Below are 27,812 nucleotides of genomic sequence, written 5' to 3' on the forward strand. Positions count from 1 at the left end.
TCGTGAGAACCTCCGCGGGTATTCTACATGCAAATTTATAGAGATCCTTCGGACACCGGCGCTTCGAAGGGAGATGTATCCTCGAGGGACCAAAGACACCAGGACTAAGAGCGCTTCCTTGTACTGTCACTCTGCTCCGTTCGAATCAATCGCATAAATCTTGACGCATCGATCGTCCCTTTCGGTAACACGTTCGCCTACGAAAAATTCACTTGTCCGTGCTAGAACGTTCCAGAGAAATGGTAACGCCAAAATATCCTTGTTTCATACGAACCTGCGTGCACGTGAGAAAATATTCTCGAAATTTTGTGTAATATTCCAACGAGTAATATTTTTCAATAAATTTAATATTGGTTAACTTATTGAGTTTATTTTTCTAATGTTGCAGATGTTCGGGTTTGTTCTTGTAATTGTGAAACTAATATGAATATCATATAAATTATACGATAATTTTAGTTTTGTTATATCATTTCTGTTTCCGATAAAATTCCGGTAAATTATAAAATATGTATATGAGATGTATATTTAAATCTTACGTTGTAGAAGAAGGAAAATAGAAATAAAATTTTCTATAATACGATTGGTTGAATCTATGAACTATAAAATTAAAAATAATGATATTACTTTTATCTAAAACATCGTTCACGTAAAATTCATAATAACCTAGCAAACAGATTTAGAATCTTTTGCAACCTTTTCCCCTTCTTTCAAAAACCACTCCAAACCTTTCGTATAGATTTCGTATTTTCTTCGTGACTTATCTATGGTTTACAGGTCGATTCTCCGATCAACCACTTGTTGACACACGATCGGCATAACAGAGACATATGCAAGTTCCAAGAATTTGGAGGATAAATTTGTCGACATTCTGCACTGAATAAAAATGGCGCGAGGCAGCGAGCTTTAGTACGTGACGGATCGACGAGCGAGCGATACCGATCGAAAAAAGGCGTTCGAGGTCGACCGAGGAAGATTCCAGAGTTACGAACCCACGGGATCCGCAAGCAACAATCGCGCTTACTATTTTCATCCCGGTTTGAGTCCGGGCCGGGTAGGCTACTGCCCGAAGGGGGCTGCCAGGCGCACGATCCCGACGAGATAGAGCAGTGGATCATCATTAACCGGATGGTCGCAAAACCAGCGACGGCTGATTGACAGGCGCGCAAAGACTTCCCGTTTTTCCTAAACCTGCCTTTTAGTTCTCGGTACGGCGAAACCCTTCTGCGGAGCCGGGAGAACGATATACGTCGGCCGATGATGAAGGACAGATCAAACGGTGGGAGGAAAGGATTCCGAAGGGAAGGGGGTTCGTGGGGTGCCAAAGAAAGAGGAGGGTGCCTTAGCAGTTCCTCGGAGCTGATGGACAGCCAAGAGGCGCCAAGCTATGCCAGCTATTCGCCTCTTATTTTATGCTGTCTCCTCGACAATTTAACGAGCCTGTGTTTGTGCATGCAGCCACGCGTGTACGTGTTACGCCTGTGTGCTGCCAATAAACCGAGACGAATTCCGAGATACCGATCGACTACTTTGATATGTCGCTAGTCTTCGGTACCGTCTACGATTCGTTTTCGTGTAACTAGGTACACTATCTGTTAAAAATATCTGCAGACTTACATACATACTTTCAACAAGACGTAATTTGGTTACAAAATTATGGATCAATTGGATCGTAATGAATTTGTCCTTGGTACAGCTACTTATGATAAAATGTTATAACACGATTGAATTGATTTTTAGAAATTAATATGCAATGATAAGAGTCTTATTTATAATTGTCATACCTGGAATCGTTTTATTAGTTGAAAGGATCGTTATTATCAAGTCCTTTAATTTTAAAAAGGCGAGGCAATCGAACACAGAGACAACAGTCTATTAATCGTGGGCGAAAAAATCGCGAAGATTTATTCATTGAATTAGAAGTAGCTTGGTGCTCTGTCGGTGAAGGAGAAGTTCGTTTTTTAGGAGAAAGTAGGTACGGAGAAGTCGCGTGAATTGATCGTTCGAAACGCGCGTTCAAGACCGAAGTACTTTGTAATCGTCCACCCTCGACCACCTTTTGCGACCACACGGAGGTCACGTACTGATCGATGCCGAGGTTATCGCAAACCGCATGACTCTTGTAATTTCAAATAGCAGTTGATTCTTTATTGTTCATTAACTAATTTGCAAAACTAATATTTCTATTTGAATTCATATCTCTAAAAAAAAATGCGAATTAATTAATCAAACTCACCCTTTACTAAAATATTCATTTCACATTAGATTGTATAGTTCGAATAATTATGCTATAAATATACAGTATGATATTTCATAAACATAAAAAGAATAGAGTTCTGGCATTATAATTATCGAAACGTAGCTAACATTAATAAATATTGCAATTATCAAATTTGTCGAAATGACGAATTTCAAATTTCTTTCTGCTACATTATAATAGAATATCCTTCTAGTGTTAAAAAACTGGAATAAAAACTTCCAACGCAATCTACTCAATTCATTATGTCTTAACTACCCTTTGTTCAAAAAGTTGTTCAACTGTTTATTCGATGATTAACAGCGTAATTGTACGAGCGTGAAAGCGTTGTCCGATAATCGGATGGACAGTTTGGTAGAAATCCTGATTGCCGAGAACAGATTTCGACAATAAGATGACACGGTTGTCTCATCGCATTACGCACGAGCCCAAAGCATTCGAGGCATTAGTGCGTGGCTGGTGTTTAGAGGCCCTAGAAAGTAATTGAGTTGGCCACGCGACTCTTGAAGTGGCTCCCTACCAACGCTACGAAGCGGGTTCCCTCTAGTCTCTTCTTCTCATTGGTAACCACCTGTTTTGAGCGGAACCCACTCTCTTTATTTTCCCCTTCTCTATCAGTCCCTCTTTGTATCTCTCTCTTTCGTTCTCCTCTACACGGGTACAGAAAAATACACACTCGTACACGCATTGGTTTGGCCACTTGAAATTCACGTTCTTCATTGTACGAAGAATTTGACATACGGCCGATGGGCGCCACTGTTTTCCAACCCCTAAAATCATGCACCACCACTCTCTTACCAGTCGTCGTTGTCATTCTATTATAGCCCGCGCACGGATGCTCCCCGTGATCTGTTTGTTCGTTTTCTTTATCGAGATAAATAAGTCCTTCAGTGCGCTTGTGCGCTCTTTTCTAAATTGAATCCTATCAGTCGGAATATGGCAAGTCTATATTTGCTAAAAGGGTCTTTATATCTTTGATTAAGAAATTAGAACTTTTAAATACACACGTGGGTTGTATCCTGTCCTGTCGTACGTCTACCAGTGATATTTCTCCAATTAATTTTTTCTTTCTCAAGTATAGTTGTAAAATGAACAGATAACATTTACGAGTAATAATAAGAAACACGTTAGAGAAAGAGTACATAAATGAAATTTGTATTCTTAACATTTGAAATCTTTAAAATCATATTCTATGAAAAAATCACTCTATAAGAAGATATTAAGCTGGTCTATGATACTCCAAATAATACTCAACATTCAACAAATTTATTAAATACGTCTACTTCTCTACTCACACAGTTCGCATTATCAGGCACAATATACTCTTAATATAAAGAATGACATTTACATTGTACTGGATGCTCATCGATTGAATACTCCTTTTACTTAAGTTTCGGAGGAGGCATCGTGACATCGTGAAATCTTAGTAGAAATAATAGAAGATAGGTTCGAGTAGAAGTAAGAGATCGATTCCGTAGAGGAAGAGGAGGAAGGTAAGGGTGGCAGCGTGGAGGACCGAATGCCATTTAGAGTCATCCACCGTGTCTCAATCTAGAGGCACCCTTCCAGGCATCGGCGAGCCGTGACGGTTGGCATCTGTTCTGCGGGCCGAGACCCCAACGAGGATGGCAGAAGCAACGCCAGCGGCAGCATATAACGCTACAAAATGCCAAGGGTCCCGTCAGAACGTCTATATGCACTAGAACGTTGAAAATGATCCTGCAAGCATCGCGCCACTACATGCTTTCTCGAATGATTTCACCTATCAATAAACTAGAGAGCCCCGAATCGTTTTCTGAGTAATTGGTTGCTTGATCCCTGACTAACCCTGATTGAAAGACAAGTACTGTTGTTAACATAGGGTACAAACTCAAGGGGTGTTAATATGGGACGTCATTTTTCCCTAATTTTGTAAGAAGAAGCAGTGGAATTACGGATATAACTCTTTTAATACAGATTCCTTTATTCTCGTAAAAATTGATATCGATGGGGTGTTTAAATATGAAGAGAAGACCCTGATAAATATTGTTTGTTCATCTGTTTTTGTTTTAACATCGCTTAATGACTAATGTTAGTATTTTAGTAATCAATCTTCATTATTATTGCAAAGAATGTTTGACTACCATACTTATTTTTGTTTGAAGAAAATGATTACAAACTTCTCTATTGATCTCCCAATAATTACAATACTCCTCCGTTTATAACTAATGAGGGAAATTTGAACAATGGAACAACCAAACAAATTTGAACGTGAATAATTTGAAACAATTCCTTTCTTACTACTTTTATACATTGAATGTAATTTGGAATAATTTATGAAAATGATATCGAAACAAATCACGGTCAAAGTAAAATGTTAGATCGCATCGGATCTAAAAGAAAATCTGGAAATTTCTTCGGTTTTGGCAACGATGGCGGGAAGAAAACTGGCGAGCGACAGGAAGAAAAAGAGAATACCTCTGGTTTCTCGGAAGGTAGATCGATGGCGATTTTTCACTCACTTAGCTCGGCGCGCATCAATATGCATTAAGCTGATCGGTTCTCCCTATTGGCTTCTTCTCTTTAGGAGCAATAGGGACCAAAAACGTGAACGAAGAGAGAAAGCCAGAACGACGGAAAGAGGGTTATGCAAGAAGGACTGTTCTCTTCCTCTTTCTACCCCTTTCTTCGACAACGTGGAGAGGGAATAAGAAACAAGCGCTGTGCGGGAAGCTGTTAAGATATTCTTCGAAAATAAGGATACCGTATCGAGGTAATTCTCGGTAGGTAGAATAACCGTAAGGAAATCGAGCCGAAGTCTCGGATACGACTAAGATTCCACGGGCTCTACGACACTCTTGGGTACGTTTTGGTATCTGTCTAGGCTCCTCTGTAGTCACGGCCCAGGATATGCTCGCCACTTTTCGTACAGACGGTGAGCCAATCAGCGTCCACTTGTGTCAAGACTTTTGAGAAGTTGCGAGTTTTCCAACGGAAACCATGCGATTCTCTCGATTCTAGTATTCCTATGGCCGGCTGATATCAGACGTCTTTAAATATCGTATTACTTTTATTGAAATTTGGAATACTTGAAGAATATAGTGATGGATTATTTAGTATTAAATTGTAGATATTTGTGCAATTTCTTTTTACCGGTTTATGTTATTGAATACAGCTTTTTAATATTGTGAGTATGAAAGAAAATTCGAGGGATTTCCTTAATATTTTCATTTTTTCCGAGAGTCTAGACAATTTTACGGAAATTGAAACATTTTGTAACATTATCAGTAACTACTTTTTTATTAATCATGAAAATTCTTTTTGCATCCTTGTTTTATGCACTGAATTTCCATTATCTTTGCTACCTTGTACTATCCTAACATACCTTTTATACTTTGACAAAGCAGTATGTAAATTATGTTTTTCAATTATATATTTACGCAACTTTTCCGAGTTTTCTTACTACTTGGTCCTCAACGGATTAACGTTGTCGCTAGTTAAGTTTGTTAAAAACCATGTTTTACGTGTATCAAGCGAAGAACAATAATTTTTCACTTAACGTGCTGAAACTCGACTTCAATTCGCTCATACAATGATTAATCGTGATATTGCTGAAATCTTGAGAAACGTAGGGTGAAAATGTATATTTCTACTGAAGTTGTATGACAAGATGCATTAAATGATTCGCATAAGCAATTCGAAAACCGATTCCACTGATACATAATGGATTGACAGGAGTTAGTTTAGCATAAGTTTTCCATTAGCAGGCTGAATAGATCGAGATATCGATAATATCCAATATAGATTCCAGTCGTATTTCGCGAGTGAAGCGTGTGTTTTAGGTGCCTTTCTCCTCTTCAGACTTGGCAGAAGGATCCCGCATACTTGTCGACAGAAACAAGGTATATTCCGTAAATTTTTTGGTGATTCGACTAATTGGACGAATTTACGAGGTAGCCAGTCCATCTTTGGCCCATAATACCTGTGATTCCTTTTATCTTGTAAATACCGAAACGGGAATCTCTCGGAATTTCTAAATTTTACGTCGAAGAAGAAGCGATGGTACCGACATCGATAGAATTGTAAGTCAATTGCGTAAAGTTTTAATTAAACAACGATGAGTATGTTTCGAGCAAAACTTTAGAACAGGGAACGAAATGTGGAAAATAAAAATATTCTGAATAGAAATCGCTTTACGAATTAAATAAAACATTTATTAAGGAACACAATCCTTTACTATAAAAAAAAAGTTAAGTTCAAATATCTAATACCATATTTTAGTAATTTTTCTAGAAAGGAAGAAAAATTGGAAACTTCGGAAGTTTATATTTCTTAAAAATGTCGATATCTGTAAAATGATGACTCAAACTGTTGTGTATTTACCTATAGACGTACTTCAATCGGAATCAAATTTCAGATATTAATTTAATACGGACATTCCGTATTTAAAAAAAGGGATTTTGATAAATTATTTTTTCACTGTTTATGAATATGCAGAAAATGATTCCCGGCTCGCAAATCAAATTTTTTCACCTTATATCGATAAATTATTTGCTATTTATGGTTACTTTGATCAATTCATTTGATTCCTCGTGCGCAACGATTATCGGCTGCAATTTTCTGGTTGGTAAAACCAAAAAATAATTAGCCGTGTAAATATACCGTTATTTATCCGACGATTTCCCGGCCGAACGATCGGTCGATCTTGTTTCTATAGAGGAGCGTGCACGCGCACTTTTATCCATTTATTTTAGGGGCATATCCAGAATGAAGGGTGTGATACCCCTACAATAGGGTCCCATATGCTTCGCGTATGAGAACGAGTACCATCACTGAGTGTGTTTTGATTTCTTTAATAGTCACGTCAGAAAATAGTACTTTTAGAAGCAGTCAACTTGAAAAATGCTGAATAATGTAACTCGATTTGTTTTACCTTCCGACAGCTATGTATAGAAATACAAATTCCAACAATATTGCTCAATTGGAAGATTCTACGCTTCTATTTAATACACTTGGTATCTATAATGTTTTAGTGTTTAATATTTAAATTATAACATATATTTCAAGCATTTGAGAAATATTGGGTTCATTCCGATTTTTAAGGAATTTGGTTCACATGAAAGATCATATTGAAAAGTTTTTCGTCGAAGAACTTGAGAGGTTCTGGAAGGATGGAATATTCAAGTTGCGTGAAAGATGGAGAAAGGTTATGGAACAAAATGGCACTTATATAATTCAATGAATGGATATCGATTCGAAATGTAAATCGGAACGAACTCTCCGGGCGACCTAATAGTTATTATAGAAATATAAAAAAAATCGTTATGATCTTTAAAATATATCTCAAAATACTGACAGAAAACAAGCTTCGATCTTATTCTATTACCAATTCTTAATTTAACATTACTTTTATTTTTTTTGTTACACATACAATAATCTTTTAAACGCATTTTTCAATTCCTTTATTTGGAATTTAATTCTTGCCTATAACATTCGTAAAATATTATATCCAATTTTCAAAGGAACACAACGTAATTTTTTTATATTTTACGTATCATAATGTATCATGCAATTTTTCATATTTTGCGTGTTATAAAATTGATGCACATTTCTAATCCTTGAAACAAGCAGGAGGGATCCCTCGTTTTACGATATTTATGCCGATTCCGTGGCTCGTGGAACAGATTCGCTGATAAAACTCGTGTTTCTACATCTTAATTAGCACAACCAATGGCACCCGTGTAAAAATTGAAAGAAACAAGGGGCGTTGTTCGGCAGAAATAGTGGGTGAGTGAGATTTCCCACTGGATCGTTTGATTCGACCAATGAATAGCAAGCCCATTTCAGTATGCATCGCGTACGTCGTTCGCTTAATAAGTTTTCCTTATCGATGTGTGTCATCTACGAGCAGGCAACCAGAGACCCGTCATTATCGTCCCTATCTCGGTTGATAGTTTTCATCATTTCCATCCAAAGTAGCGGTGCACAGCACACACGCGGTACTTACTCGTTAGGTGGAACAGCATTAATGCTGCGTGGTCTAACATGTGTCGCTGATTGCACGCACTTTCACCTGATTAGCTTTTAACAGGACGTCAAAACGTTTTCGGTTTTTTTACGACGTCTGACATGTACAACCCGTGTTCCTTAATACGATTGTCATATTAATTACTTGTTTCTATCTTTTACGGCAATTTATAGCCCCTAATGAATACGCATGATCTCTCTTTTATTGTTTTTAAAATAGTTCTGTCGTTCCATTCCATTACCAGTATGTAAAATATGGATGTTCGTGCAAATTCATACTTTGACGAATACAATCAGAGAAATGTAAATTAAATTATTATTTATCGCTGTTTAAAACGCGAGAACTAGAAAATAATGTATCACGAGTAAAAATGAAAGGGAACGATAAATATTTATGTCTATGTTTTCGTATTAATATCGGAACCTCGGTTCCAACGTTGAAAGAGTTTTCAGCATTCTGCAATAATGCTTGCGCCAGAAATTCTCTGACTGCCCTTGATATCGAGTCCATACTGATGGAGATTCGCGGCAAGGGTGCGAGACAACGTAGCACGATTCGGTCAAATCTGCATGCATTAACGCCACAAGCGCGACTGATTGACAATCCGTGTGTCATTGTGACGTCAGTCAAATCGCTCGAGCATCCTCGACCAATCGCAATCAATTAAGGTAACGATTGATTGTTACGCGTTTGGACTCGACGAAGGGAATATCGCGAGCCGGTATTTATGTGGATGATAGACGTGCCATTGAAAATCACAATATCGCCATCGACGAGGGACCAGCTTAAAGCTTCGTATATCTAAATGATCGTTTTTATAGCATCTTTTTCATATATCTATCTGATGTTCCTTCTTATTTTGTTTCTAACAAATGAACGCTGATATTTTGTCTAGCGTTTATCACTTTCACTATTACTGTTGTATACGTCACGACCAAACAATGTGTTTGAAAGTGAAATCCTAGTTAGGTTTATTTTCATCTTTATTAGGACATAATTTGGAAGATGCAAAGAAATGGGCGGTGTATTAGAACAAATATTACTACATAAGATAAAAAATGTAACACTTCACTTTCTATTTTTGCATTTCAATTTTTATTGCGTCTAATTTTCCATTATTTGATATTTTAATAATCAAAGTTCTGCTGTACTTATGTTTCCTCGGTTCTCAGTGTTTTGACATTTGTCAAGACTCATCTATTACGCTCACCACGCCCGTAATGCCAAATTTCCTCGCCACGTATTTGGCCTTTCGAACAATTTCAAAATATACATATATCTTCCTGTTCACGATCGTAGTAGCGTTCATCGCGGTATTAATCGGGCAGGGTGGCATTTTCCCCGTGAAAAATTCAACCGTGTCGTCCCCTCGAAGGGACCATACGTCCAGGAAAACGAAACGATCGTCGTCGCGCGCCACCCGAAATGGAATCCGTCAAATTGACGGAGGGTATAGAGCGTCACGGCGCGCTGAGGGTCGCGCGAGCCTCGAACGAGCACAGAGAGGAAACGGTTGCAGTACGAACTGGAGGGCTATGATCGATGTCCCGAAATTAAGGGCTTGCCCGCCGAGCGAAATAAAGTTAACCAATCGGGCCAACGAATGGCCCGTTCGGTCGTTATTGGCTCTGGCAGTTCTGGTCCGAGTCGCGACGACCCGATGCCCGATTTTTTCACGCTGTCCCTTGTTTTTCGAGGGGGTCGCCGGGCTATGCCGATTGCAATTCGAGAAAGAGTGATATAGGGACGAGAGGCATCACGGTGAATCCAGGAACTGGTCGCGGATGGGGGAGAGGATTTTCGTAATTATGGAACGGCGTTGGTCCCCGGGGATTCGTCAGTCGACGGGAAAGCCCCTGGCTCTGTACGGCCACGACAATGCCATTTTAATTATGCATGTTAATTGGTTTCCGAGTCCGGCGTAATACCAGCTTCTCTAGGACTATTCTCGCGGTGCATCTCCTCTTCATGTTACTGATCGATGCGTTGTATTCATCGATCGACTGATCTATACTTGTTACTTTTCCAGCGAAACTTACAGCGAGATAGAGTTATTTCAGCCATCTAAGGTTTGGTTTATCTTAAAATTTTAATTCAAATATAAATTATATACAATATTATGCTGAACGATATACGTGTGTACGGATCAAAATCACAACGAAGATAAATTTTTCATATTAAATTTATTTGCGGTTGAGAATAATTGAGAAGTCAATAAACATGTGGCAAAAAATATAACGTGAGGAGAAAAAATGTACAACCTTCCGTGAATTTTTTCGAGAGAGAAATTATTCTGGACTTATGTACACTTGAGTTATTTGACGAAGTATTACAATTGGTCTTGGTTTTCTTGGTCTCTGATCGACTGTTCCCTTCAACGCTCCGTAAGGGAAAGTGATGGGGTGAAAAAATGACCACGCTTCGATATAGGAATCGCTTTTGTTTTTTGTACTTTTTTTTAGTGAGATATACACGATTGATGGGGGCTGCGTTGTACTTTCTGCACAGCTGAGTGAGCATGTCACAATCGGCCAGGGCCGCCTCAATCAAAGTGGCATTGATACCCTTCGCTCCTTCTCTCGATCGGGCCCTCGCGCTCTCCATTGCGGTTTTGTTCGAGACCGAAAATCTATTAGCCTACCAACGTATATACACATATTTTCTACTACATACAGCAACTCTGTGTGAGAGAGAAACTAATTTTAATACCAACAAATACTGAAAACCATCATACGGGTTCAATTCCTGGCGAATTTATCTTCTACAAAATGTACACGAAATATTGTTTACTCATATTGAGTGTAATATTTGCAGTCTATTCTTTATATATCTTTATATATGAAATATGAATGATTTCTTCCGAACAATAAATTCCGTATTTTCTAAAATTAAAACTATTTGATAGCACTGAAATATCTAAATAACAGATGCATTAACCGCTAATGTAAAAACTACATATTAACAACTATCTGTACTTCAAAACATTCCCATCAAATCGTTGGAATCAAAATCTGTGACGAATAAGACACATGTAGTATAATTTATATTAATTAACAATTTCTTGTAATCAAATATTTACGACGTTATTGTACTATGATTTGAAGAAATTCGAGAAATGATATTAATCTTACACTTAAACGCATTGATTTTAGATGGTAGCTCGAAATCTTTTCGTAAATATCACGAATACTGTCTATGGTAAATACATGATAAACATAATGCGCATGCTAAATGAATCTTCTAATTCTATAGTTCGTACATTTAGGTACTCTACGCCAGGCACGATCTACCACAAGCCAAGGTAAGAGACATAGTTTAGGGTGGCGCTCGATGTGACACGCGACCGCAACGTGGTTGTGCATTTACATTATATCGCGGTTTATACGATGTTACTTAGGTGCGTGCGTGCTGTGTATCGAAGCAACATTTTCGAGATTAATTTTTCTAATGCTTTCGTCAGACAAGTCTTGTTCCATTGGAAATTTATTGTGATACAACTAACACAGTAACATAGTCATCCTACCAGTTTTAATTAAACACGAAGTGAAACTTGCCAAATTATTAAAAAGATCTCAAGACTATTGATAAATTTAACGGTATTTAGAATCATGGTTATAGATAATGATAGAAAATGTTTTTCATTAAATAATAATATACATCTTAGAGAACATTCATTACGTATTCTTAATAATCGTAACCTTTTTTGTTAATATTAAATAATGGTAAGAGAATTGGAACCATTGTCTCGGTTATTCATAGTAACATTCACTTATTTTACTACCAATATATTGACAAACCTTGTATCAGTATCAATCTGTTGTTGCGAAGAGGGATCACTTTTACCTCGAAATTCCCAATATCAGATAAAACACTTTGATACCAGTTTCTCGAAATGCGCGAATAAGTATAAAATCCATTTCCCCAAGATCTATAAACAACACCTATGGCAGATCATTGCACTTAAATCCAGGCGGGGAAGGATTCGAAAACACTGCAAGCTGCAGAAAAATAGTTACGTGCAAGCCCGGTAGGCTTTGCCTGTCACCTACGTGTATCACATATCCTCCGAATAAGGATGAAAGCTCCGAGGCGACGTTGTATCGAAAACCGTAGGTTGAGCATCCCTGAGCACAAGATGTCCTCCTGAAGACTATCTCGGCCTTGGTCCCGCGGGAAACCTCTTCCTTCCTACCGTTCCTATCTCAGGACACTCTATAGCCTATTCAGATACCAGGCTCACCCTACTGCTACCATGTTAGCCAGCTTGTAAGGAAGAGAGAGAAAGAGAGAGAGGAGGGGGAAGACTGTTGAGCGAGAGAAGGGGCGAGAAAGGGAGAGAAAGAGTGTCTCTGTATTTCCAAGGACAAGCAACACCATGTAGAACGTGGAGGAGGTATAAGTACGCCTGAGTATTCGAGTGCTCTTGTACCTTGCAGTCTCACCACACCTCGTAGGAAACGTATTTTGCAAGCCTAAATATCACGGGTTTCTAGTCTATGCGACGCTATCTTGCAAGTGGGTACCTTCGAGAAGGAGTTATCTGGCCCCTTATTTCGCAGATCGTTGAGAAGCATGATAGCAAGGGTGGCAAACTGATATCAGAGTCGTTGACGTTTCTATGAAATTCGACTGTATATGTATACACTACCATTCATAAGAATCCAGACACTTTGATCGATTCGTGGTAATCGTGTCTGAATTTGATCAAAGTATACGAATTAATGATGGATTAATAATTTGAGAACTGAAAATCATCGTGGTGTTAATCAAGATTCTGAGAGTCTGGATTTAGTCAGGTACTTCAAATTTTAAAAGTATCATAAAGGTATACCATAAAGTGATGATAATCTCTTTAGTTTCATAACTAGTTACTTTACTTTCTGTCGCGATATGTTTTCGTGGCTCGAAAAAAGTATAACGAACTTTTTGTAATAATAAATGAAGAACATCATTTTATGAAGACTAGAAACGGACTGAGCTAATTCATCAATTTTTCTTATGGTCTATCAGAAAGCCCCTTAAAAACACAGGGTGTTTTTATTCAATACTAAAAAGATACTGCCGTATGAATGAAAAATACTACTCATGTAATAAGTGTTTCTTCCAGTTGAAAGATCGATAGTACTAATGTAAGTAAGATAATAAAGGCGAGTATTCTAGACACGGTGGCTTCGAGTGTTAACTCTATTGCGTTCTGTCATCATTCTAGGTTCAATTCTACTTTTTATTCTTAACAAACTTCTTAATTTTATAAAAATTACAAATTATAAAAGAATTATTCTTAATATCCATAGTTTCATATTCTATATGTGTATAAAATAATAAAAATCCTGTTGATTACTAAAACGATATTAACGGATATAAAAGTTGATGGATCGCATCAGAATTAATAAAACTTCACGAAAACGATACGATTCGATATTATCCAAAACGATATTATCCACTCACCGATCGATGATAACAGGATCGCTTGGTGTTTCGTTTCGGTTTCCGCAACTCTTCTTATCGCAACATCGACTACAACAAACAGAATCAGGTGGATCAGAGACTAGTATGTCGCAATTTCCAAATATTTCTTTATTTATCCGTAGGGGATGCATTCTTTCTTCGACTCAATTCGGTGGGTCCAGAGGGTCAGAAATTTCGAGGTCGTCTAAAAACTATATAAACCCTTGGGATTTTGTAAGTTTGGGGGTGGAGAGTAGTCAGGCCGAAGTCCCATGGGTCAATGAGTCAGCCACCCCCAAAGAATGATTGCACCCCCGTGTGTCTCGTTACGTTTATGGTTTGCCACCGCAAGGGTGGCTGCATGCATGAAGAGTAGATTCTTTGCTCTTCGGCCGTACGTGTTTGCATACAGTTAGAATTGCCACTAAAGGATGAAAAGGCGTATCTTTAACAGAAACTCTCTGTAAAACTATCATCGCCGTGTCAAACAAATTAAAGTTAAAATATTTGCATATTTCAGGTATACGATCAACGTTACCTTCATCTTTAAATGCACACTGTTATTTGAGATGATTGTTAAACGTTGATAACTATTATTAGAAAAAACTCACCTGCACATCACCTCGTGAGTAAGAAGAACCCTACACATTTCAGGATTTTTATCTTGTCCCTCATACATGATAGCCTGAAACAAAATGAAAATTATTTCAGAACGGTAATTACAATGGTATATATATACATCAATGGTGTATTTCACAATACAAGTTTAAATGATTATTTGTTAATGTCTAATTTAGTATTAAAATAGCATTATAATATGTGTTGTTAGGCATTTATTAGAATTCTGACATGTACTTGAATGTCTATATTATACGTATAAATGGAAACCTATACAAGAAATAAAACATGTTAGAAAACTATCAGTAGGGACGCAAGTCGGGAAGGGACCATTTCCCCTAGAAATCGCTAAGCCATGGTCGGCTTAAGCAAATCCGTTAAGCTTCCTTCACGACCTTCTGATTGATTTTTATTTAATGATAACAAGTCGTTATCCTGTATTCATACACTTACAGTTGGGGATGAGTCGCGAATTAACCGCAGAATAATCAAGCATGGTTAGGTAATACATTTTTGATCTTGGTGAAATCCCTCAAACAGTAAGTAATATTTTGAAGGTATTGAAGTATCCTGTGTAGGATAAGTAAAATAAACACAATATACAAACAAGCACTATGAATTAAGATGAGGTTACTGTGAAAATTGTTATTTTTCATTTGTATTTAAATGAAATTTTCTCAGTGAATAAATTAATCATTTAAATAATATTCGCTTGATTCTATTAATTAGAATATAGAACTATGATTACAAGATTCAATATACAGCAATAGCAAACGTAACGCGAATAAACCACGGAATGTAGGCGAATTACTATGTATCTTGTCAATGCACAACCGCGTGAAAGCAAATTTCCCACTTCGTTACAAATTCGAAGGGAAGTCAACTCTCGGACATTTGTATTTCTACGCGTCAGACACGTTAATCGTATCGCCGGTACGCGTAATTTATGCAGAAGTTGCTTCGTATTGCGTGTAACGACCTAAATTGCTGGAGTTGGCGAAGAAGCGATAAAATGTAAATACTTTGAAATATAACGTTCTAGGGAATTGGTTATGTTGGCGTCAGTGGTCTCGGACTGCGAAAGCGGTTGAATAGCGAAGGATCCCCGTAACGATATCAAATACATTTCGCCTCGGCAGTTAGGTGTGACTTTCAGAACGGCATCAAATATTTATACGAACAAAATAACCGAATTGCAACGTAAACGAACCGCGATGGTTGTATACGCGGCGGAAGGTAAATCAGAGGAGAATCCCCCGCCGAAGTGGAAACGTCAGCCAGGGAAATAGAAGGGCAAAAATAAACACGGAAGAAAGAGGAAAGTGGATCGAGAAGTGAAAGAGGAAAAGTAGTATTCCTTCGAAGAGGAAAACGAAAGGAGGCGCATAAAACGTTTCGTGCCCTTCGGCCGTTTCGACTCCTAATCGTTGAACAGCATGCGATCTTATTTGTGTCGTGAATAATTAATACGAGTATCTACCTTGTACGCATTAACTCCGGTTCTAAAACACATAGGGTTATTAGTTGTAATTAGTTACTTAACGGAGTAACTATTTTCCTAAACCTTCGGTTAATATTGTGTTAAAATACAATTCCTTTTAATCGACATAATTGGTTTGCTAGAAGAGTGACGCAAGTATAGAAAAGTGTGAAATAGAAAGCTTGTAATCGATACTCGTTAGTTAGTCCATGCAGTGGAAAATTGTTAATTACTCAGCCGTGACAATATCTTTCCACTTTTAAAACTTTTATTTTCATATTTAAACAGAAAATTATAGCTCTCTTATGTGCAGTTAAAACTTTATGTATAGTATGATTTATCTCAATCAACATATCCGATTTTTAAACATATTTCGTCGTCATGCAGTTTATTGCCGTTACTATACTAATTGGAAATAAATGCTACATTGGTAATAATATATCTAAGTGAACATGAATGTAAAATATTTTTAATATAAAATATAGATATAGATGATATTTCAGTTCGTTATATAGTTTAGTTTTTGGAGAATTAAACACTGATCGTGTATTTTGGCGATGGAAACAATAAATTTTTTAAAAATAGAGTTCACCCGATTGACTTTATAAAAATACATTGACTAATGAGAAATAAAAAATGTATTTTGCAACCTCTATTATGGAAATAAAAATAGAAATGAGATCTCTCAGAATATAGTTATCTGAATTTACAAGGATGCTTATTTATCCACATATTTTTCTATACTGTGATATGAAAATTAATACTATTTTAACAAACGTCTATCAATTCATAATTATAAATATTCCGATATTTAAAAAGAATGGATACCTAACGCTTATCCAATCTTGGGCATGCACATGTCATTCACGTGTAATAATCATTGTTTATACACGTAATGATCATTGGGTAGATCTTGTACACCTTCTGATACGACATGCGATATTATTTGCTCAGTAACCGTTGCCAGGTACGATACGTGTTGTTGATTTTACGTATCTATTCCACTTACAGACAATTTCGAGCAATTAGTTTTTACCGCGTTGCTTGTTCTCATGAACTACTAAGTTCTTGTTTGTTCTTATCGCTGTACGGGTCGACGATATCAATTATCGATCACGCACGTATCGAAATCGATCAATAGTTATGTTTTTGTTCTTCAAAAAACTACTTCGTGCAAGAACAAGGCGATAAAACTCTTTTTACAATCTTTTACTTTACAAATATTATTTGTGGCAACGTTATGATATTCGTACAAGACGAAGTGTTAAGAGTGAATATCTAATAATTTTTCAAAATATGGAAATCAAAATATTCGATACTCACTGATCCTTCTCTCAAATGTCTCTTCTAGATTAGTCATTTTGATCGCTTATCGCCACACGTTAATATTTCTTCGTTATAGATATGCAATAATCGCGTCGCTATGTACGAAATTTATTGGTTAATTCCGTCAGTCGATCGAATTTTGATAGTGTCATTCCATGTCAGTTAATATCGTCTCTAAATTAGATTGAAATCCAATTAGACTAGAAGCAATTGATTGGCTATTACAGACTTTACAATCGCGTAATTCCAAAGGAAATATTGTTAACATTACATTCTTTTTAGTATTCGATTTATAGCAAGATATTTATTGCAAACGTACACTTAGTCAAAATTTAGTAGATTTACAGCATGAATAATACATACATAATAAATGTCAAAGTTCGTCCCACTAAATATCTGCTTGTTCAAACATTTCTATGATTTTAGCAAAGTACTTATATGCTTGCAATAAATATCTTATAATCTTTTTATACATATTCAAGTTTGTTTCAAATTTTGCTAATATAATCATGAAATTTCAAAATGTTTTGTATAATACAAATAATATATTCGAAAAATATTTCTGTAAGCGCTGAAATATTTTCGTGAGCCACTATATATCGTCAGATATCTTAAGGGATGGCTGGCTCAAGTCGAGAGAGTTTGCAAGTAATACTGTCAAATGAGTCGTCCTAGGGGTGCGACCAATCAGCATCAGTCCCTCGGAGGCCTTTCTTCCGTTCCCTCCTGGTCCCAGTAGAAACGTTTGGGCCTCCCCACTGCCATCCAATTCCCACGGGAATTACTTACGAAGGACTAATAGCGATAACACGCCAGTACTAACGATTTTTAAATTTATGACAGTGTACGTTCACCTACGCGCCTGTTTCATTAAAGTGAAAGTAAATTATTCTTTTTCGTTGCTATATCTTTTTAACGAAGTAATTAATCTAACGTTTTAAGTATGTTGTGCTGTATTTTAAATTATATGAAAATACTTAGATATGTGTAGTAAGTATTACGTATTTGTATTTTAAGATTGCTTTCGTTTATCCTATTATTCTAATTTATGTTTATACATCTGTGAAAAGTTTAATTGCAACAAGATGAAGGAACTATGCAAAAATATAGTTATACGAGAATAAGGAAATTGGCCTAATATCCCAAAATATATAAGTTTACCAATAAAGTGATCATGATATTATCTTTTTAATTTGTTGGCATAAAAGTACAAAAATATATAAACCATTGCAAATGATATGGAAGAATGATTGCTATCTATCGGAGCGACAGTTTTTGCACTTGGTAGTAAAACCATAACGTTATTCACGACGAGTACTCAAAAATGGCAATAGAACGAGGAAGAAAAGGAGTCGAGGAGGACGCAGATAAATACGAAGATAGTCATTCAAATCTGCCGTAATGATTTCCATCCTGAATCGATTCCAAAAGTCCCCTGGGATTCCCCCTCTATATCGGTTGTGCAACCCCTGTCGCCTGACGTATACACCACCGAACAACGTGCATACAATGTTACTTTCACCCCTGAAAAGAATGTTCATCGTTAGGGGACTGCTCTGCTCTCTTTCTCATCTTATCTGCCAAGGATTAACTTATCTCAAACTTATTATTTCCTTAATCTATAGTTAAATACTCATATTTCAGTATTATATACGTCCATCCGACGTTTAGAAGCTGATATCGATTCGACTTGGTAATGTTTAATAATCGGAAGAAAAATAAGAAAAATGTACTGTCCTGTAATCTTTAATCGCGAGTACTATATTTCTTTTGTCTTTTTCTTCTCTTTAGTAACATATGTTTTTGGCATTAGAACTATCAAAACAATCAAAACTCCGACTGGTATCAAATTTTTTCTTCTTATAATTACTAAGAAATAGAAATATTAATGTTTCATCGTAAGACAAAAACATGATACAAGAGTACAGGGGAGAAATATGATAAGTACAGTTTTACTGTTTTAACGACTTTAATGTTATTCAGTGATTATAAGAGTTTATTTTGATGTAACATAAGTAGAAAGAGAAATAGCTTATTCAAAGATATGGACCTTTTAGTCATGGACAATGAAGTTTCGTGAAAAAACTAACAGCATACCTAATATCTGGAATATAATAGTCAACACTTTTGAAATCAATATTTTTGATGTAAATATTTTTAAAAGAATCGCATAACTAAATTCAATAAAAAGGCAGTTTTAATAAAGCAGTTTCAGAAGGAATTGTAAAATTCAATAGCTTGTCAGTCAATCGTATATTAATTTTACAATTGCAAAACAAAAAATCTGACTTAACATGTCATCGTCTATGTTCTTTATACAATTACATAATACTTATTTATATAGTAATTCTAATCATCCACGTACAACTCTTTCTAAGGTATATATTAAATAAATCGGTAGCTTTGCTGTTAACGACGCGACGATGAAGATATTAGGTCGATATCGATAATCGATTTAAAGAAGCGAATATACAGAGAGCAGAGTACGAGCGTGATGTGCCACAGAATCCTTTCTCGATTCTTTTCTGAATTCCCGCGGGTAGTATTTCATAAAAAAGAAAAAAAAAAAGGAGAGAAAAGGAAAGTTCCGACTGATCATCTCCAGCGGCGGATGGAAGTTGGAGCTTAAAAGGGTTAGGTACAATTTCCTGTTGTTCATTCATTTAAAATAACGATGGTACGCGGTTCGCTGCTTCCTCCATACCCGCGTCCTGTAAATGCTTTTTTATCCCCGGAACTAATTACAATTTAGCATTTTTAATCCTGCGAAAAAGCGCATTCCAGTTCTCCCACCTTTCTCGTTCCCTTTTCCTGGCCGGAAGTTCGTTCTCAAGCGCTTACAAACGTACGTTGTTAGCGCCATTCAGCCGCGGCTGCACGCTGCTCTTCTCTTTCTGTTAGAAGCTGCTCGTATTTTTCTGGAAATTTCAACGAGAAACGCACAGCAGTTCTCGACATCCTATATTTTTTTTTCCTCTACTGCTGCTTTCTCGTCGAGAGTGCCTCCCCCGTACTCTCTGCCCGCTTCGCCAAGCGAAAGTAGATATAGATACCCGTACCTTGGCCAGGAGCGAAGAAATTGAAGAACAGCTTAAGGGTAGGAGGGCTTCGCCACGGGCTCAGCAGCCAGCTCGGTGTAGCCAATTATTGCGGATTTATAACCGACCACTTGATTCGGTCTCGAGCTAGTCCGAATTGGAATTTGTGAACCATAACTCGATCTTCAACTAGCAAATTTTTCTTCTCATAGACAAGAGAATTCACTGACTGTTTTCAACTTTGGACGGCTCTTTGAGTTACGCTTTGAGCTGCTTTATTTTATCAATTAGTACATCGCAGGAAATCTTATTAGTAACGAACTCTTTTTAGTAAGATAAAGGATAAGGAATACTTTAATATAATATGCAGTTAAAAAGAGGAACAGCCTGTGTAGTGCAAAGATATAAATCTTTTGGCAACACTTAACAAATCCATGAAGTTTCACGAGAAAAATTATTAGCACAACTAATGCCTAAATCAAGATCTTTTAGGAACAGTTGAAACGAATATTTTTGATGACAAAGTTTTACAGATATTTCATTCTGCGGTATAATAATATCAATTCAGAAACAAATAGAACGTACTTCACACGAGTCATGGAAAGAAAATGTTTCTGTATCTGTTTTGCATTGTAAATAACGAAGAGTATCCAATAATCGCAGTGTTGTAATGATTTCCAAGTTTCTAATATAGTACTCTTTATGCAAACTAAATGTTACGTAACATTGTTGCTTTTTAAACCTTTAATCCAGAGAATTCTGGACGTTTGTTAATTTTGTAGGGCACGGTACGCAGTAAGAACACGTCAACCCAGATTTGCTAAACACTTCGTACGAGTTGTTTCGCGAAACTCCATACATGGACAGAGTAAATATATATATCGATTCTCGTGTCTGTATGTCTTCCTCTCGCTTTGGCAGAATGGAGGAGACGCGTTCAATCGAGGCTTTGATGTATAAATTGCAGCTTTCTCGTTTTCGATCCTACCTCCCCATCCAACTTTCTACTCCCTTTACTGGCACGATTCCTCCATAGAGACGGAAAGGGTATCCCGGCATCTATCACTTCCGCTTTTCTTTTCCTCGTGGACAATCGCTCCGGAGAACTATCGAGGCGTTTACTCCGTTCAAGATTTCGTTTCATTCTTTTACCAATGTTTCTACCAACTCTGCAGGTATCTGGCTACTTACATTTTTCACATTTTTCACATTTCTAGTAAGCCTAAGTTCGATAAATAATCAACAACGGTAGCAATATAGATGCTTCAAAATTAAGTCAAGATACATATTATTTTGTAATAATATAATAAATAATTTGAGTTTCACTATAGAGATTATATTAAACTCGAATATTATCATTTAAAGTATTTCTGAGCGCATAGAAATCTTTTCATGAATAATTAATTTTAACGATCAATTACCACATGCATACATCCTTATTATTTCCTACAGGAGAATGAACAGTGATCTTTTCCAACCTTAATAAAATTATTCCCTAGAAAGTTAAATTACTAATCTCGTATAATTTCTTGCATAAATCGTTAAATCGTCATAATGAAAAGTTTCTTTATACTAATTCTATGTTATACTTTGTCGTTATAAAAACCGTTAGAAATATAAAAGATATATTTGATACGTTTTGGAAAATAGAAAATAAATCATTGCTATTCTATCTTCTATTAAGTTCATCTTTTTTCAAAAACTCTGTGCAAACACCGTTTCGTACTCTTTTAAACGTAGCTTAACGCACAGATCGGTCCCTGGTCCCTGAAAGATATTCAACCTCACGACGACTTGGATCCGATTAATAAAAGGAATGGATCGCGAATTGAAGAACGGTCTCTGCCGACGCAAGGCCACCGCGGCTTAGTAATTTAATCAGCTAAAACTAACATCAGCTCTGTTTCCCCAACCTTCCTCGTCCACGGCCGCCTCTTTCTTCTCCCTACTGCTCTTCTTACCTTCGTAACCGACCAACCCCAAGATGATTTAATCTGCTAAAATGGTGCAAGTACCTATAGATACTTAGAAGCTAGGGTCGCGAACACGAAACAAAATAATTCAAGAAAGTAGCTATACCTTTCCAGCAATAGACAAGCAGCTTTGTACTACACTATGTAGTCTACTTTCTCTCTCTTTCTTTCTCTTCCCGATTTAGATTTCTAATTTCGAAATGTCTTCGATTCCCAGCAACTTGAATAAACCAACGAAACTCAACTCTAAACCAATCAAATTCAAAGCACATTTTGAAACGACCTATAAATTCATATTCGTGGTAATGATAAACTTTTGCACTTTTGAATATCAAATCTACACCATCCCTTTTCTCTTGCGATGAATGCAATAAATATTACAGGCTCTCTTCTTATTTCTGCAATCCCTGCAGGTATCTTCTACGAAATATCCCACACAATGTAATTACAAGAAATTTCTATGAGATGCAAACATTTTCGCGAATCAATGTAAGTGACATAGTAAGCTTCGTGTTACTCAAAGTTGATACGTCGATCAAAATCGCTAAGAAACGTTTACCAAGCATTTGTTTACACTTCTTTATCTGCTCGTTCGACCTACCATTCAGCTGTTAGATGTTGCACACGTCGCAGGCGAGAAACGCGATTCACGGGAAGCCATTGGTGGCCAAAAGAGCACCCTCGAACGCGCAAAGGCTTATCGTGCTCGGTGATCAAGCCTCGTATTTGCGTTTGTTCGAAGGTTATGATCCTTCTTTGCGCCCTATCACTGCGCAAGGATCTACGGCCCTGTGTACAGGGTCACAACACGTGGTTCGCGGACTATGCGCAGGGTTCGCCACGTGGCGCAGATAACAGGATGGGGCAGACGTGCGGCGGTCGCTGCTTTCCTGGAGGGGTAGGAATCAACCCCCCGGAAAATTAAGTGCTTGTAGCTCAGATGATAATACTCTCAGCGGCGGGAACGCGTCACTGCGACTATTTCGTAGGAGTTCCATAGCGCGGAAACGCCAACAGAGAGGAAAGACTCGCGACAACTTACGAATTGATCCTGCCGAAACACTGCCGTCAATTGCAATGGTATTAGAGTAAAATTGTGGAATCCGATAGCGGTTTAAGCTGTTTGTCATAAATGACTATAACGCGAATAACAACGTGCAACATTATTTTATGGACGAAATCTGATCTTAATATTTGGTTTCTTTGCGAGAAGTTGTCTCGATGGTGTAATTTCATTTTGCAAATACAGATACTTGAAGATAATATTGAAGATATATTTGCTATACAAGCTTGCTATACAATTGGGTTGGTGTACATGGAATGTAGTTTCGTTTTCGTCGTCGAAGCAGTAACCTAATACTTCAGAAAGCTTTTTGTTTCAACGATACTTAGATAATTTTAACGAGTCGGTTTAGACTTTTAATGAAATGTGATACTTTTTCATAAATAAACATTCCTTCATCCTCAGTACTTTGTAAATATCTTACATAAAACTTATATTTCTTACTTATATTACTTACTGTATGTAAGAAATGAAATGTGCGAAATCCAGACGAAAAAACATATCCATTCTCACCTGTTTCGTTGCAGAGTCGATGAGCCTCACGTAGATGTCCTGCACCTGCCTGACACCTGCAACAAGAGCCAGAAGATCTCACATTAACCAGAAACCTCCAAACACGTGCAAAAATTTATACTACGCATACTGCACACGATCCACACACACACAAGGAACGAACGATAGACGATATTCGAAAATAATGAAAAAATAATCGAATTTGTTTTCCCTCAAATATCCACTTGAATACCAATGACACGCTGGTTTGGTTGACGATGTCAATGCATATTGCAATAGGTGTATGTATATAGAAGACAGAGGGTAGTAAATGGTCTTACAAGTTGAAAAGATAAATAGTTATGCCCTTTTTGGAACCGAAGACAGTTTCGAATAGTTTTTTTCAGCTTAATATAAAGACAACGCTGCTCTTTATTCAATTTACCCCGCGAGTTTTTCATGGATTCGGTAAGAAGGTCCATTAAGTTAAGAGCGTTGCGCGCAGGCATTTGCGACGGATGTGCATGGAATACGACGAATACGGAAACGAGTCCAAATTCTGACAAGTTCGGCGCCGCTGAAAGGGACTGTCCCAGAAAAACTTACATATTAAGGAGCATTTAAGGTGGACGACGAGGTAAGCGGCCTGATCGCATCCCCGGGGACGTATGCACAATCTCCGTTGTTTTTGCATGGACCCAGCCCGTACTTTGTACCAACGAGTACCGACCTCACCACGAGCGGATCGCTATGCAACGAGCCATTGCGGCAAGGCAAATTCTTGTACGTGTAGTGCGTTAATTATTTTTGCGACCTTAGAGTTTCGTCAGGATCGTCGTTCCCGCTGCTTCGCGGAACTTAGTGGCTGCCAGGTAAACATTGCGGAACACACGGCCAAAACTTGCTGAACTTCCGCGATGCGGACGTGTTTAATCGTGAAATATTCGCGGATAACAAAACGACCATTTCGTTAGAACAATAATTTATTAAATTGTTGATAGCGTTTGTACGTATATGAAATATGTTATGCTACTATTAAAGTGCAAAATTATATTTTTCATAATATTGTTTGTTATACCGAACAGCATCTGTTTAGTTTTCATATTATAGTCAAGTTTCGGTCGAAATTTTTGGTATTTTAAGTATGGCTCGATGATTAAGTTTTCCGAAACACGCCACGAATTCTTCTCATAACGAAAATCTTCTCGAATCATACACGTTTAGATGCTTTTTCTAATTGTCCGATATTATATTGAAATATATATCCTAATATTGATATATAGCAAACATCTTCATTGGGGAAGGTTAAGAAGATAGATACATGTGTATCTTATATAAAATATGAAACGATGATTCCAATCGGTCAGCAACCAATCTTTCAGATACTTTATGTAACTTCCTTAAAAATGTCAAAAAGTATAATCAGCAAGAACATTCGTTAACTTAACAGGAAATTTATTTAGCGAGATAATGAGAAACAGCGTGTGCTCATTAAAATTTACGCGAATGACATTTTAATCATACAAAATTACAGCCATTAACGATAGCTTAATTTGTTATTACCTAGTTGGTAGGCCGGGTGCACGCAGTTTATTACCTCGAACAAGCAATTTTGTCGCGTGATCAAGCTTTCGTGTGTATTATACCGCGTTATTGCTATCCGTTATCGGTAGTCGAACTAGCTCCGATGCTTATATACACATTCCGCGGGTAGCAAGTTTTCGAAACAGTTTCTACCTTCCAGAGGGAACGGCAGGTAATCCCGGGGTGTATTTTGGACAGACACCCTCGTGGCTTCCGGCCTCGCGTGTCCGGTAAGCCAAGTAATCCCGACATAAGACTCCCAGACCCGGCGGCTACTACGGGAGCCAGACTCACGCCGCATAACGTTACCATGGATTACGATACTCCGGCCGAAACTAGCTCACAAATTACCTCGAGAAACCGTCGCAGCTTTACCGGAAGTTACTTGCACGCTCCGCCTGTTTGCCGGTTTCTATCTGGTGCGAGAGAGTAGCAATGTCAGGATTTCCAGCGTACAATGGAACGTCGATTATGCGAGCTGATTGGAAAACGTTCGAGCAAAGACGATCAATTGTTAGCCGTGTTTTGCAGGGATGAAACGATTTCTGTCATTAGAGCGGAATGCTAGCGGTTTCTACGATTTATTGCAGTTATGAGCTGCTCTCGTGGTGTCTTGTTTTTCAGGCCGCACAATCGCTCGCGATTTAACAGTCGGACATCGTACAATCGTGTTTCTGTTATTATCATTATCGTTAGTTTCTTGTCAAATTATTAAGAGCAGTGGGTCTCAGATCATTCGAGCTACTTTTTTTAAATTTTGTTCTTACGCAGTGCACTATTAAGTACTTGTTATTTGGCTTAGGTTGTCTTGTTTTATTTAATTCATTATAGCAAACTACGTGCAATTATCGTGGATATAAGTCTAGAAACGTGTTCCTTATTTATTTATATGCTTCATTTGATACTATATTTTAATAAATGATTGAAAGGATTATTATCAATTTGTACTAAATGCATGAAACGTTTAAATGAAATTAATTGACGTTATCTAGCATCTATTAAACATAATATTTAATAATACGCACTAAATTATAAATCAATATAAACGATTATATTTTAAGCGAACTCTAGTTTATCATTTCAAAGAATACAGAGGAGTTTCTTTCGAACAAATTTGCTTACATGTATACTTCAACTTTTTTTTTTCTAGAACCTGTCGTTAAGTACCTACTCCAAACTTTTGCATCGTCTCGATTCCTCGGACAGCAAGGAACGCGGCATCGTACAAAATGCGTCCGGTTCATCGGATAACGAAGATTGTCTCCATTCTCGATGCTCGGTATGTAAACAAGATGGTATAAAATCAGTCGACGAACGAGCGAATTCATTTATGCAAGTACGTCGATGCATCTTAAGGATGCACGATTACCAGCGCGACGCTGCGACATGCCACGTGAACGTACGTATACATTTATCACAGACATTGCGGCGACTCGTGATCATGCCTCGGACGACGACAATAAAGGCAAAAGATCGAGAAGAAGGTACGTAAGAAGCGGTATCGCGTGCTAAGTCCTGCTGAGAGGAGGCAGATAGATCCGTTCGTATTAGCATAACTAGGCAACCAACTTCAATGTGTACAAGAAGCCATTGAAGAAGCGGACACCACCCATTTTATTCCTTCGATCGGCATCCTTAATCAGCGGCGCTCTTATTACGAGCCGTTATATTCCGCGGTCCAACTACCTCGTTCGCTCTATTTGTACGTCTCTCTTTCTCTGAATGACATCTGCTTTTATACGTTCTTCTTCGTCTAACTTGCCGCGCCTCGTCCTGATCGTGAGCACCTTGCTCCATCTTAGAGGCGCAAGGACATCGAGAACGTCGAGCAGAAGGGAGACGGAGAACGAGAATGAAAGAAACCGAATGAAATGGAAGAGAGTTCGAAGGAAGGGAACGATCACAAAAAGAAGTAGAACCTGATATGGAGAAGCGCTGTCGTCACTTGAACGGTAGCCCCTGTGTTCCTCATTTATTATTTAATTATAGATTTATTGCTTGACCGACTGATCGGTGTTGCGACAATGTGCAGATTCGATTGTATGACAAACGGTCAGAGTGGAGAGGATGAGACGTTGCTGTGGCCGTGAGCTAGCGCCAATTTGTCTTCGTGATATAAAAGCTGCACCGTAAAGTATTTCGTGCATGAAACTTTTATAGAGTGCGTCTCGAGAGTCCGGACAGAAGACCGATCTCGGGAACGAGGCATAAATCAGAGCCGCGACGATCCGCCGATTCACTCTAAAGGACATAACCGGTACTTCGATAGAAGACGTATAGGCTCCGTTATATCGTAACGTTTGATTGCATCGCTTGCTTATTGGAAATCGTCATTGCCCTGATCTTTCTCATTGTGCAACGTGTATATCTTATCGTAATTAGCATTTGAATCGGTTGTTGAAATTTTGCTGTATTATTTATGTACGAACGTGCAGTTTTTATATTATCGTAGTATTTTACCTCATTTAATAAAATTACCAAAAAGCTATTTGATAATAATACAGTAGAGATTTGTAGATGTCTGTGTGA

The 27,812-nt window shown here is 37.6% G+C and overlaps 1 protein-coding gene across 5 annotated transcripts in view; it reads right to left on the bottom strand.

Annotated features, from left to right (window-relative positions):
* Positions 1-27,812, bottom strand: part of LOC126919864 (transcription factor collier) — a 96,119-nt gene that overhangs the window by 49,501 nt on the left and 18,806 nt on the right. For all 5 annotated transcript variants that reach the window (XR_007711802.1, XR_007711803.1, XM_050729510.1 and 2 more), the window contains exons 4-6: positions 23,721-23,776; positions 14,321-14,394; positions 13,710-13,778 (exon numbers count right to left, since the gene is read on the bottom strand). Coding sequence is in view for 3 of the 5 variants with exons in the window: in XM_050729510.1 (XP_050585467.1) it covers positions 13,710-13,778; positions 14,321-14,394; positions 23,721-23,776 (199 nt within the window). In the remaining 2 variants the exon portion in view is untranslated. The remainder of the gene's footprint in view (positions 1-13,709; positions 13,779-14,320; positions 14,395-23,720; positions 23,777-27,812) is intronic.

Source organism: Bombus affinis, chromosome 8 (assembly GCF_024516045.1).
Source record: "Bombus affinis isolate iyBomAffi1 chromosome 8, iyBomAffi1.2, whole genome shotgun sequence".
Lineage (NCBI taxonomy): Eukaryota > Metazoa > Arthropoda > Insecta > Hymenoptera > Apidae > Bombus > Bombus affinis.